Raw genomic sequence first — 13,636 nt, 5'->3', positions numbered from 1 at the left:
TAGTGCCTCTTGAGGTCTGTGAAACCAGTAAGAAAGAAATGTGACCAGGAGATGCTCAACCAGGAATGCCAATTTCTCTCTCAACCTTTAGTATATTATGTTTGGTCTTTGTTAAGTACAGAGAAGTGGTTTAAACATCAACAGGTCATACCTAGGGCTGTAATTCTCATATGAAATTAATGTTCTCATAAACTGGCAAGTAATTGCTTCAAGCAGAAGGAGCAATAGTATTTTATTTCATTACAATTAAACATTTGACAAAAATGTAAGTGGGAATGTATATTATTATTAAGCAGAACACAGAAAACAAAGAAACAAGGTATTGAGACTTAAAATATCATTGAAAGTCCCATCGATGTTATCTTACACATTGTAGGTACTCAGTACAACTGAACTGAAAACTTTATAATATGTGCTTGCAAAATGTGTAATGCTGTAGTAAAGTACAATTTCCAAATATGAGATTTTTGTCTGTCAATTTTTTAAAAGCCTTTAAAAATATGATACGCACAAGCTTACCCTGAGGGAAAGTAAGATGGAATATATAGATTATAAAACCTTTATGTATTTTTCACAATAGCATTTTGAAACTGGAAAAGAACAAATAGTTGTGGAAAAAAAATTGAATGAACCAATTACTAAAAATTCAGTGCACTCATAACTACCTGATGGAAAATTTGAAGCACCTTTTTTGCGCTTTCTTATGTCATAATATGAAATGTATGAAGTATATAGACCTCGATCTTCAGAAGCTTAAGAAAACTTCAAGTTGTAAGCCAAAATGTCATCAGAAAAAGAAAAATCTGATATAAAAATTGCTATGTAAGGCCACTGTTTAAAGTTCTTTCATGTACAGACACTATACAATTTATACTTTGTTTTATTTCATAAGCAAAACTTTCAACATAGAAATGTCTGGATATAACTCAATTCTCTATGAAACCATGCTCAGAGAAAAATGCATCAACAAATAATGCCCCTTTGAGACTTTTTGCAAAAGAAGCTGTAGTTAATACAACTTTTAAATTGAATACTGTAATTTAAAAGCAATTGTTAAGTGTAAAAAAGTTGCAGCATTCCACTACAGAAAAATAAAATTATTTTATCAAGAAAGTTACAGTATTAGTGCTTTAGTGCCAATTCTAACTCTTGATAAAAAGATGCTCCCAAATATCGTCCTGTAGTGTCGTTTCCATTTATAACAATTTCCGATTAGATTGCTGGGTCAATGTTGGTATATTCCTATTGAGAGAAAACAGGAGAAATACGGTCTTCAAAAGAATTGTCGGTTCAAACATCTGAGCTAGAATTCTGTTTACACTCCAATTTTCAAAATATTTTAATTAATATATTACCACTTGTACTCAAGATCCCCACAAAGCTATATATATATATATATATATATATATACACACACACATATATACATATATACATATATATATACCCAAAGACAGAAAGTAACAACAAAACACATCAAAGCAGCTATCAAATGGTGTCAGTAGGACAAAGAATATATGGCACTCAATAGGCTAGTATTAGTAAGTTAATGAAAACAGCATTTTGCTACTTAGGTGAGTTTCACTGGGGACATCCCTGACAGAAAAATCAAGACTCTTAAACCTTAGTCTCTCAAAAACAGACCCCAATGTGACACGCACACAACCTTTATCTTTGTCATCATATGGTATCTAATTCTAAAACTAAATGGACTCTTCTAGCTTAACTGATAACAGCAGAGAAAGCCATTAGAGGGGTTAAAGCTTTCTTGCTTTTGGATGGTTACCTACATTGTACGAAGATGTATGGTTTCAATAAACACAGGAAAAGGAATTCACAATAACAATAAGACTATGACTTAACAAATGTGAATTCTATACTGTGATGCTATGCAAAATACTAAATTACCAACCACAAACTGGACACAGGACCATGCAATTAATAAAAGAGCAAAAACGGTAGAATGGCATGTTTTTCTGGGACATTAAAAAACTTATTAATACATATAGCCTTACCTTTTAACTAGGATCTTATATTACTAAAACTGAAAAAAATTTAAAAGTTTATTTATTTTTTGGCACTTATATTTGTATGGAAACGTCTAATTCCAAACAAAAACAGTACTGATAGGAAATTCTTCTATTTTGATTAATGAAATGTTCAAAATACATACATATATATTTTTGTCAACATCATTCCTTTAAATAGAGCCAGAGTTCACTGTATCCTATTTCTTTACTCATTATATAATATAAATAGCATTTACATTGATCTTCAAATAAAATATCTGTTGCCTATTAACAACTTTAAAAATAAACATTAACTGTAATAATTCTGAAAAACTTCAACTTAAACATTTTGTTTGTAAAAATGTGTAATTATTCTGCATCACCTTCACCCCTGACATGGCTTCTTCTACACCCACTCTCAGATTGATCCCTACATTCTTCCAATTATTTGAAAACCTGTGTTAAGTAGAATGCTGAACTAGACATAGGAGTTAGTTAGACCTAGATGAACCACCCTCGTCGAGGTGTTCATAACCTGACACTTGTGTCACTGCAAGTATTTCCTTGTTGGTCTTCCTCCATTTTGCCTCCTCCTGGAACCTGCCCACCAAGCCCTCAGCCTCAGACAGTTTTCTCCTTCTCAGTCTAGGAAGACGTTCTACTGCCACCACCTCATGTCCTCTCTTTTCTACCCAGATTTCCAGGTCCTCTATAATTTGCATACCCCTGTCTCTATCCAACTCTACATTCTACTGACAAAAATGGATCTTTGGCTGTACTGCTTCTAAGTCCTGCTCTCCAAGGCTCAGCTTACAACTTCCCTCCTCGGTAAAGACAGTAGAAATCACAATACTTAGCATATACTCCCTGACCATTTCTAACATCCTGATCTTTTCCACCTCTCTTCAGGCACTTCCACCTGTGGAAACAAGCTCTTCAAAAATGTGGCTGTGCAGAAAAGAGTGAACATAGCATACCTGACTGCTATCCTCTGAAAGGCCTGCTTATAAAGCTGGCCTTTGGCTGGCATCTAAGAACTTACATTTCGGGAAGTTCTCACCATCGATGAGTGCATAAATTGTGCAAACAACATGGTCTATGCTGAACATCTGCTTTCTAGCTCAGAGTCTGGAATGTGGTATGTGCCTGGCAGGGGCTACCTACATGACCACCATTGGGCCCTGAGTCTCTACCGAGATTCCCTGCTTGGCAACATTTCACGCGTGCCCCCAAACAGCTCACTGTTTGGGGTCTCAGGCACATCCTATGTGACTCCACTGGGATGGGACTCTTGAAAACCTGTACCCACTGTCCTCTGAACTTCGTCCGTGCACCACTGTCCTCTGAACTTCGTCCGTGCACCTCTCTGTGCTGACTGTGCCGTGCAGCATTCCGCTGAACATCACAGCTACCAGTGTCACCACAGGCTGCATCCTCTGATTCCTCCTAGTGAATCACTGAACCTGGGGTGGTTCTCGGGACCCCTGACACAACTGCTGCTGTGCACTAACTTTTTAGAGCTATAGAGGTGTATGTGTATGTGTTTCTGTGTGTTGTGATTAGATTCCATTCAACAAGCATTTTAAAAGACAGACTACTATGAAAGGTAGTAGGGGGAGACATGACACTAATGAGGTTCCCTCTATCCTCAAGGAGTTGATCAACTATTTGGGGAAATAGAAAGGTAAGAAGGAACAGTTAGAGACCAAATGAAGCAAGAGCTAAAGAGGGGGCTTTCATAAGACTTTACAGTGGATCTTAAAAGGAAAGAGGGGTTTAATAAGAAAAGAATGGGGATCTGGAGGCAATTTCTAGTCAAGAGAACGGCATGAATAAAGATAAAAATACATGAAACATATTATGCTCCAAAAAACAGAGGGCACATGGGAAAATGTGGTTAGAAAGGCAGCTTAGAGCTGGACCTGGCTAACAAGTCTGGTCTCTTTTTTTTAATAGGCAACAGAATCCTTGGAAGATGTTTGCACAAGAGTGATATGACTCAGGCTGTGTTTTGGGACAATTAACTGTGTTACTAGCAAAGGGACAGAATAAACAAATCACAGGAGGTGAGAGAGCAAGTTGGAGGCTCTAAAGATTCCCCGAAAAGCCCTGGAATACCTAAGAATGCAACACACAGCAAAGGTAGCATTTCTAGTTGGGGAGGGGAGGACAAACTACTCAATAAGCAGTGTTAGAAAAACTGACCATCCATTGGGAAAAAAATTAGATCCTGACCTTATATTGTTTCATAAAGACAAATTCTAAAAGGAACAAGTATTTATATATTGAAAAAATTAACCATAAAACTACTTAAAGGAAACACAGTAAGGTATTTTTTTTATAAGCACAAACATGATATGAAATCTAAAAGATACAGGATTAACCTGATAGATTCATGAAAATTTACCAGGTCGGTAATGTAAAAGCCACCATAAAAGCTAATTCATGTTGATATATGGCAAAACCAATACAATATTGTAAAGTTAAAAAAGAAAATAAAATAAAAAAGAAAAAAAAATTTCACACACACACACACAAGCTGACAAATATAAATAGCAGCAAAATGCGTGACAGGTTAAGGCCCTCAGTAAATCAAAAGCTCCCACAAAGCAGTAAGAAAAAGTACCAACCCTCAACAGAAACACTGGTAGAGCATAGAAATAAGGAAACTGAGGGAAGAAATACAAATGACCAGTAACACATAAAAAATATGTTCACATCATTAGTAACTGAAGAAAGGCATATGAGAACTATTTTCTGCTATTAGACTGACAACGGGTAATAGAGATTAATAATGTGGCGTGCTAGCTAGGCATAGGTAAACAGGCCTTTTCATGTGCTTCTCGTGAAAACAAAAATGAGGAAAAATGAAGCCATGGCAAGATACCAAAATGTCAATGTGCTCAGTTGCTTTACAGAAGAAAAAAACCTGTAAACTATCCCTAAGTCATCAACAGCAACAATGCATCCTGCGCCTGCAATGCAGGAGACCTGGGTTCACTTCCTAGGTGGGGAAGATTCCCTGGAGGAGAAAACAGCTATACCCATTCTGGTATTTTTGCCTGGAGAATTCCATGTGACTGTATATAGTCCATGGGGTCACAAAGAGTGGGACATGACTGAGTGACTTTGACTTTTTTAAGTCATCAACAGAGGCATGGTTAAGTAAGTCAGCAATCATCAAACTGGGGTAACACATACTCTTAGGGGTATATGATGATTTTCCAGGGTGTATGTGCATATAGACAGTTTGGAGGGGATTAATTTCCAGACCTTCAAATGCTCAATGCTTGCTTTCCATAATTAATCTGCCTGTACAATGGGTTAAGGCTGATTCCCTTCCTTTTTATACTAGAAAGATATACTTTTATACTAGAAAGATACACCTTCTTATCCTGAATCTTAGTACTTTGCATTACCTGGGGCCCCTCCCCCAAAAAAGGGGCACCTGGAAATACTGGTGATGGTGTCAAGAAAGTGAATCAACCCTGCTGCTGCTGCTAAGTCACTTCAGTTGTGTCCAACTCTGTGCGACCCCATAGAAGACAGCCCACCAGGCTCCCCTGTCCCTGGGATTCTCCAGGCAAGAACACTGGAGTGAGTTGCCATTTCCTCCTCCAATGCATGAAAGTGAAAAGTGAAAGTGAAGTCACTCAGTTGTGTCCGACTCTTCGCGACCCCATGGACTGCAGTCTACCAGGCTCCTCTGCCCATGGGATTTTCCAGCCAAGAGTACTGGAGTGGGTTGCCATTGCCTTCTCCAGAATCAACCCTAGTAGCTAGTAATAAAGATCATACTTCTGCAAGTCAGATGCTTTCCATTTTTTTTGCCTTATTTTAATTGTAGGAGGACAAAATCAACCTGTCAGTAAAAGAATATTCAAATACTTTTTGATGACAGATCACTAAGTGATTTTCTGGCCTATAATTGAGAGTGAGTCCAAAGAACTGAGTGGCACTGCTATAATAAAAGTCCTTTCATTTCCATCTATACAATCCTATAAACAAGGTTTCTCAGGACTTATATCTACAAAAAGAAAAAATACATTAGAATCGATAATGGAACAATATTATCCTATACACTCTACTAGTAATAAGTAATATTTATCTATGACACACAAACTAATTGAAAAGAGAAATGCATTTCCAATAAAACTTTTGTTTAATCACTACTTAACAAAATCTGTAATATATTTATAATATTGTGATCAACTATATTATTAATTCAATCCAAACTAATAGTCATAGAAATCTATTAATATTATCTGTCAAATTTTATTTGCTGAGCACTAAAAGACTTTCAAAGTTAAAAGTCTATGGGGCAAATGGGATCCAAATTCAAGGTAAAAAAAAGTCTGCGTATTTTAAAAAATGGATGCTAGTTATCGAATTCCTGTGGTGTGCAGGTTCACCAAAGAGATTTAAAATGATGATGTAACAATTTTACTTAAGATTCTCTATTTATAATATGCCATAAATTATATCCTATATAACAAATTAAAATTATGATAAAAACGTATTAGATACCAACCTAAAAATGTACAGGGAGGTAGATAATTTTTTGTACTTTTAGGGTATGTAAGCAAAAGAAGTTTGAAAAACACTGAAATAAATAAGACATCCACAGAGTGGAGTGACATGCAGTGAATTGGAACAATAGATGAGTTAAATAGGAATACCTGGGACAATTGTAATCAAAGAATTAGGAGGGTGAGGAGGACAAGTTTCTAGCCTGGCTGGCTAGCTGTGAGAGCTACGGACCCTGAGGAGAAATCAGTGGTCTGGGGAGAAGAGCAAGTGTGATTTTACTTTTAACATCTTGAGATATAACTCACATACCATATAGTTCACCCATTTAAAAATACAATCAATGGTTTTTAGTGTATTCACAGAGTTGTGCAACCATCACAATCATTACTTCTTTTGTGCCCCAGCATCCTTCAACTCGAGGGATACAGCAGGAGCATAATAGGTTCTTGTTGATTCATCTGATCTTGGTTCCTGCTCTTTGTACCTCATGACCCCTGTGTTTTTTTCCAACCCCAAAAGCCATGAATCCCAGTCTCTAGCTTCCTCCCCACAGTGTTTCTTTCTGCTCTCTCCTTCCCCTCTTCCTATCCACTTTCAGAAGAGCTCTGGTAGGCACTGAGCTGACAGGTACCTGGGGACTCCTGGAGTCTAGGACGCTGAGGAGCTGCATGTTTTCCTGACCAAATGCAGTTTTTCAGAGGCAATGTTCCCAGAGGGGGCTTCATGAATTCTGAATAGCTTCTCCGTCCTAGTCTGGTACATAGTCAGACAGACCCTCAAGAGTTTCTGGAAACTTTCTATGATGAGCAGAGAATATTTCATGGGGGCACTTATGAATGACAGTGGATAAAAGTCTCTTTCCAGGGGGTAACAGACACTTCTCCTATCTCCTCATCTTCTAGCCTAAGCACAGAATCCAAGATGAAGGAAACATAATAAAATGGAATTTGGGTGCCAGAATTGGGTTAATATGACAAGTGCATGATGAATGAGGAGGAACCGTTTTAGTTTTGCATGTTCCTAACACTGCCTTGGAATCTTACTACTTTGTAGGCAGCTAGGAAGCTAAAGTAGTTTAGGGAAGCCATGACAGTTCTGGTAAATGGACAAAATATATTAGGAGCACATCAAGGATCTCCCCTACTCCTCCCTGAAACTGTTTGGTACTGGACACAAGAAGCACATGTCTGATGGCACAGTAACCAGACTGTACTACAGATGAACATGATAAGAACGTCAAGCTATGAATGATCAGCCTCGACAATTCAACATGGTCGGAAAGTGAGAAATCCAGACAAGATCACTGTAAACCTTCCTGGTGGACTTTGAGGCATATGTGAACACATTGGATCATATCTAATTTCAGAATCAAGAAGCTCCAGGACACCTAGATTAATTAATTAACCAAGCATCCTTAACCTAGCTGGTGGTCTAATAATGAAAATAATGAACTGCTTAGTAGGTCAAAAAAGCCAAAGCAGGGTACAGATGCTGCCTGGACTAAGGTTTCTCTCCAGGGCAGGAGCTTCAAAGTCCGCCCCCCTCACCCCCAATGCTAAAGCTTGGGATGAAGCAACACTGGAAGAAACCAAAGACTCCAGGACTTCACTTTTTTTCTGTAGGGCATGAAAGTCAAGGTAAAATAGAAGACTAGGTCTAAACTACCAGTTGGTACTATGGAGTGGGATTCTAGAGTAGCACTATACTACTGGGACATCCCTAAGGCGAAGTTAGTCTTAAGTACCTTAGTTCAGACCCTGACAGAAACAGAGCAGTTTGTGATGCCTCATTCCTTTCCCTAAAGTTCAGGAGAGTGTGGAGCCCAACTGTCAAGAAGGATGCTAATAGTAGGGTGCTTGATTTCATGCCATGCTCAGAGAGGTGGATGTAAGTTCAAACAAAAATCGATACAAAGTCTGGCTATGACTTGCAGGCATTGACAGTAGCCAGGCTAGAAAAGCTCATGTCAAAGTAGCTACTAAACAAACATCTTTGAAGTAGTATGCAGAATGGTAGGCCCGAGAAAAAGAGTAGTAGACACTGTTTTATTAAAAAATCTAGTGTATGGGGACAACTTCTAAAGCACTCAGTTGGCAGTGAAATGCAAGAAGAAGGTAAAGCCACGATCTGCCTGAGACCCTAACTACAACCGCTATATCCTAGATAATACAAAAAGCCTAAGACCTAGAGATTGGAGACCCATAGCAGGTTGTGGCTCTTTCCAGGACAAACTTGTTATGTCCTAAGATGAAGGCTTGATATCTGGTTTCTACAGGCTATTAAGTAAAGCTGGCAGGCAATGTGGTCTGGAAGAACAGGGTGGCCAGCAGGAGTGAAACAAGCTGAGGCAAAGAAAAGGATGAGGAAATGGGGCAAGTTCACTGAGCATACAGACACTGCAGGCTGAGGCAAACAGTCAAGTGAGCACTCAGGAGCCCAAAATCATCTAAAAAACACAGGTAAAAATGGAGCTAATTGAAGCTAACACTCAAAGTTCTGCACAGAGCTAACAAAAGACAAACACATGCTATGTACATGAAACCCAACCTTGCAATTGAGGAAAAGGCTTGCCTCAGCCTTCCTTCTCGAGTGGGGATCAATGACCAGCTTCCCTGAGAATAGCCAGGCTGCCACCTTTGACTGGGGACGCATGCCTAGAAGATCTGCTGCAAAGAAACTTGTCACATGAGACAGGAAGAGAAGCAGCACCTTGATCCAACATATGGGAAGTGTATGAAAGGGGAAAATGACTTCAGTCACTCTCACATTTTTAAACAAGAGACAGCTTTCATAACACTAAGAGTGACAGACATAGTGAAATTAAAAACTTCTTTTAAGGTTGTCAGTTAAAATTGAAGGGTGGGAGAAGTTACAGAAGATATTCTATTCAACTCGAAAACTTCAATAAAAAAACAATTGTTAACTCCATTCTACTGGTCTACTTATTTTGAAAAATAAGTTTTACTAAAATCACTAAGTAAGCTCAGTGTAAAGGCTTTACCAGCATGAATATTTATGGGAACACTGAAGGTTAGAAAATTTATAAAGCTACAACTAGATTATTTGATAGTAACATTAGATATACATCTACTTCTCAAAAGAAAATATTAGCCCCAAATAATTAACAAAAATGAGTCAAAAATTGACAAACATGCCTCACATAACAGTAAAATGCTATTGTTCTCATTTCAAATATTTGCAAAAGTTATTTTTATATTGGGCACCCCACTCCAGTACTCTTGCCTGGAAAATCCCATGGACAGAGGAGCCTGGTAGGCTGCAGTCCATGGGGTCGTGAAGAGTTGGACAAGACTTAGCGACTTCACTTTCACTTTTCACTTTCATGCATTGGAGAAGGAAATGGCAACCCACTCCAGTGTTCTTGCCTGGAGAATCCCAGGGATGGGGGAGCCTAGCGGGCTGCCGTCTATGGGGTCACACAGAGTCGGACACGACTGAAGCGACTTAGCAGCAGCAGCATGCTGCATTTTCAAATGCCAACATGGCAAGTTTAAATAAAATCAATCCACAACTAAAGAGTACACAATCCAAATCATCAAGTAGTGAAACTTTTTATTAATAGTAAGAGTTAGCATATAGTAATGATGGTTGCACAGTGCTGTGAATATAAGTAGTGCCACTGAATTGTATAAAAATGGTTAAAATGGCAAATTTTGTTATATGTATTTTATCACAAAAAACAAATGAATGGGGAAAAAAGAAAAGTTAGTGTATTTTGTAATTATGTGCCATTTTTATGTAGTCAATTCAATATTTTTTGGTACTTAGAAAATTTACATTGTATTAGGCTAAAATGATTCAGACACTAAGTCTTTACCCAAATTTCCATTTCAAAGATTAACCATAGGACAGAAATTCTAAACTGTTCAAACAGCTGGCATATTTAAAGTATTTGAGGTATAACAGCCAAGGCATTTTAAAATTAAGTGGTCTCACAAATCTTTTACCATTATTCCTTTAAGTTTTTCTTCAACTATCATGCAATAAAAACTTTGATATGTAGGCTGCTTCTTAGGTCAAAATTTAATTTAAAAACCTGAATTTATCTATTAAACATAGATACTTTAGGAGTTCTAAAGTCACTCAACATTTTTAAATGATAATAATCCAACTAACCTTTTTTCCCCTCAGTAATCTTTCTCTGAATTTATTAGTGACAAATCCCCTTGGACCAGCGAACCGTAAACGCTGATATTTAGCCTGAATGTACAAGCTCTTCTGTACTAGGTCTGATTTATGTTGGAAATGAAATCTGCCACCTCTAAAGTTGGTCTGTAAAGGAAAAAAATAATTAAATGTTAAAACTACAGCTTCCAAATCTACTTTGTTAGTATAAGAAAGGGCAAAAGGTCTGGAACTTTGGCTGCCCTTAATTCTAGGTATTACAGGTATTTAAAGGGAAAAGGTTAATGATAGTAATAAAGTATGTTTTCCTCAAATTAGCTTCTTAGTTCATTTTGTAGTAATAATTTAAAAAATATTTTATATAAAATGAATATTTTAAACTACTAAGTTAAATTTTTAAATTCTTGAAATTTATCATACTAAGAAAAACACAACTTTAAAAACTTCAGAATTATTGTTCTGATTCATAGTGAAATATATCAAATCCCAAATGGGTGGAGGAAGTATCAACATCTATTTGAGAATCAAAAACTCTTCTTAACTTTATCCTTGTCAGTAATTTTGAGTCAATCTTTCTTTACCATAAAAATCCCACTACTGCACATATTTCCAAGATAAGAGCTATACTTAACAAGACATTTCCTGGCCTGTATACTGTCCAGTATTACAACAGACATAGAGGACAATGAGTATTTGTATGTCTCATGTGGGAAATATACAACTGGTATCTTACAAAGGAGTAATTTTTAAAACTAAGTAGATTCCTCTTTCTGTGATGATTTCACAAATGGGTACATTATGCATAATGAAGAATAGTTTATTAAAAAGTATTTATACCAGGCCTATTATTTTTTTAAGGCTACAAACAATTTCAGGTGAAACAGAATTATAACTTGATACATCAGAGCTAATCTTGTGATTTACATTCCCATTTTTACATATCTAATAAGGTAATTACTATCTGACTCTGAATTAGTCCAATTTATGTAAAAAGTAAATTTTAATGAAATAGCTCCTTTTCTTAGGAAGGATTATTTCATCTCCTTTTAATGTTAAAGAATTTTCCCTTAAGGAGAATGGATAACAGGAAATAGATCTTACAAGTCTTAAAAGAATTACTACAATCAAGTACATATTACCAATGAGAAGTGCAACATGTAGGAAACACTTAAATCTGAAAGTCTTCCTACACTGTCTCTGAGTTATGCAGACATTACATTTTTAGTTTTATACCTCATTGCTCAACAGATTAAAAGATGGTATGAAACATGTTTATATATTCTATGGTCCTAGCTATTATCTTTTAATATTTATTTATTTGGCTGTGCTGGGTCTTAGTCGCAGCATATGGGATCTTCACTCTTTGTTGCTGGCAAGCAGGTTCTTTTAATTATGGCATGTGGGATCTTTTTAGTTGCAGCATGCGGAATCTTTAGTTGTGGCATGAGAACTCTTAGTTGCAGCATGTGGGATCTAGGTCCCTGACCAGGGATTGAACTCGGGTCCCCTGCATTGGGAGCATGGAGTCTTAGCCACTAGGCCACCAGTGAAGTCCCCTATTTTTTATTTTTGAAAACCTAATGTCACACATGCTTTTAGGTACATGAACCATTAGTTAAAAATTTTATCTAGGCAATGGCTACAAATTGTGTTACTCCCACTGAAAAAAATTTTTTGACATCTAGAAATTTTGACTTAGGAAGCCAAGGTATTAACAGAAGATCACTCAAGTACACTCCTAGTCTATGGTCTGGAGATCATTTATATTACCTTTCTGGTCATACTAACTTCCTCCTAGTGAGCTAACTACTCTAGCCAAACTGCCTGCTACTTTCACCAAAAAAACCTCAGGTTCTTTTCTTTTTCAGGGGAGGGGAAAGAGACACTGTTGAGTGGAAAAAATATGAAAAAAGGATTTATCAAAATTCAGTCAAAATGGATTTTAAAAGCACCCCAACTTCTGAAAGCAAGGAGAGAGAAATATAATACTTTGCACTGTAATTCTTATTCCATGTTTGAGGCATGAATTGTTCTAGAAAAACAAACATGTCAGTTGATTAAAAGTAACACTGACATCAGACATAGCTGTACAAGTAATTGTAATGTGATGAAATATGTTTTAACAAAGCATGTGGGACCAGAGACTTTCTCTGATGATCTGGAAGACCTGTGAGGGTTGTATGTCTAAGGGCAAGGTTTCTTAATCGGTGAATCCTGGAGAAGGTTCTATAACTACGCGATTACATCTTAGAGGTAAAGGGGCAGGATCTTGTCTGCCTCTCCACCTGGAGCCACTCCATCTAGATCTGTTTTATGTATTTGAGTTTCCATATAATATTTGAAAAAGGGTTCCACTGGTAAAATATATTTGAAAATCAAATTCTGAGGAAAGGGGTCATCATTAAACTGATTACAGTTAACTATAATCCAGAAATACTAAAGCTATTACTTCAAAAATCACATAAAGAGCTTTTAATTTACTAACACTTAGAACATTATGTTCTAAAGCAAAAACCTAAAGCAGGAATTAGATGGAAAATAGCACTCTACCTTAAAAGGTCTTCTAAAGCCTCTTGTATTTTGATTGTTTTCCTCAACAAATGGTCTGTGAGTAATGACATCTTTTCTCTGCATAGTATCACTCTGCATGAAAAAAGTTATTAGTATGGGTTAATATATTTTAAATTTTATTTTTAAAAGTTCAACATTCAAAAAATACACAATTTTTTTTTTGGCTGTGCCCCATGGCATGTGAGATCTTAGTTCCCTGACCAGGGATCGAACCCGCACCCCCCTACACTGGAAGTGCAGTCTTAATCACTGGACAGCCAGGAAGGCCCCCAAAATATACATTTTTAAATGCATGGGATTAAAAACACAGAACATGTAGCTTAGCTGTATGAACATACACACATCTTCCTTCATGTAACCTATGCTAGTTTGTGAAGGAC

At 37.0% G+C, this 13,636-nt stretch overlaps 1 protein-coding gene across 12 annotated transcripts in view; it reads right to left on the bottom strand.

Moving 5' to 3' along the window:
* Positions 1 to 215: 215 nt before the first annotated feature.
* Positions 216 to 13,636, bottom strand: part of BCLAF3 (BCLAF1 and THRAP3 family member 3) — a 52,447-nt gene continuing 39,026 nt past the window's right edge. For 8 of the 12 annotated variants that reach the window (XM_059883883.1, XM_005227580.5, XM_005227585.5 and 5 more), the window contains 3 exons: positions 13,236 to 13,328; positions 10,677 to 10,832; positions 216 to 1,242 (listed from right to left, as the gene is read on the bottom strand). In XM_059883883.1, coding sequence (XP_059739866.1) covers positions 1,213 to 1,242; positions 10,677 to 10,832; positions 13,236 to 13,328 — 279 coding nt within the window. In that variant the 3' untranslated portion in view covers positions 216 to 1,212. Of the gene's footprint in view, positions 1,243 to 2,015; positions 2,045 to 9,086; positions 9,206 to 10,676; positions 10,833 to 13,235; positions 13,329 to 13,636 lie in introns of all 12 variants that reach the window. The other 4 variants (XR_240753.5, XR_009493614.1, XM_010821484.4 and 1 more) reach the window with 4 other exon arrangements.

Source organism: Bos taurus, chromosome X (genome assembly GCF_002263795.3).
Source record: "Bos taurus isolate L1 Dominette 01449 registration number 42190680 breed Hereford chromosome X, ARS-UCD2.0, whole genome shotgun sequence".
NCBI lineage: Eukaryota > Metazoa > Chordata > Mammalia > Artiodactyla > Bovidae > Bos > Bos taurus.
Note: the sequence above shows the minus strand (reverse complement) of the source record. Positions and strands in the feature narration are given on the sequence as shown.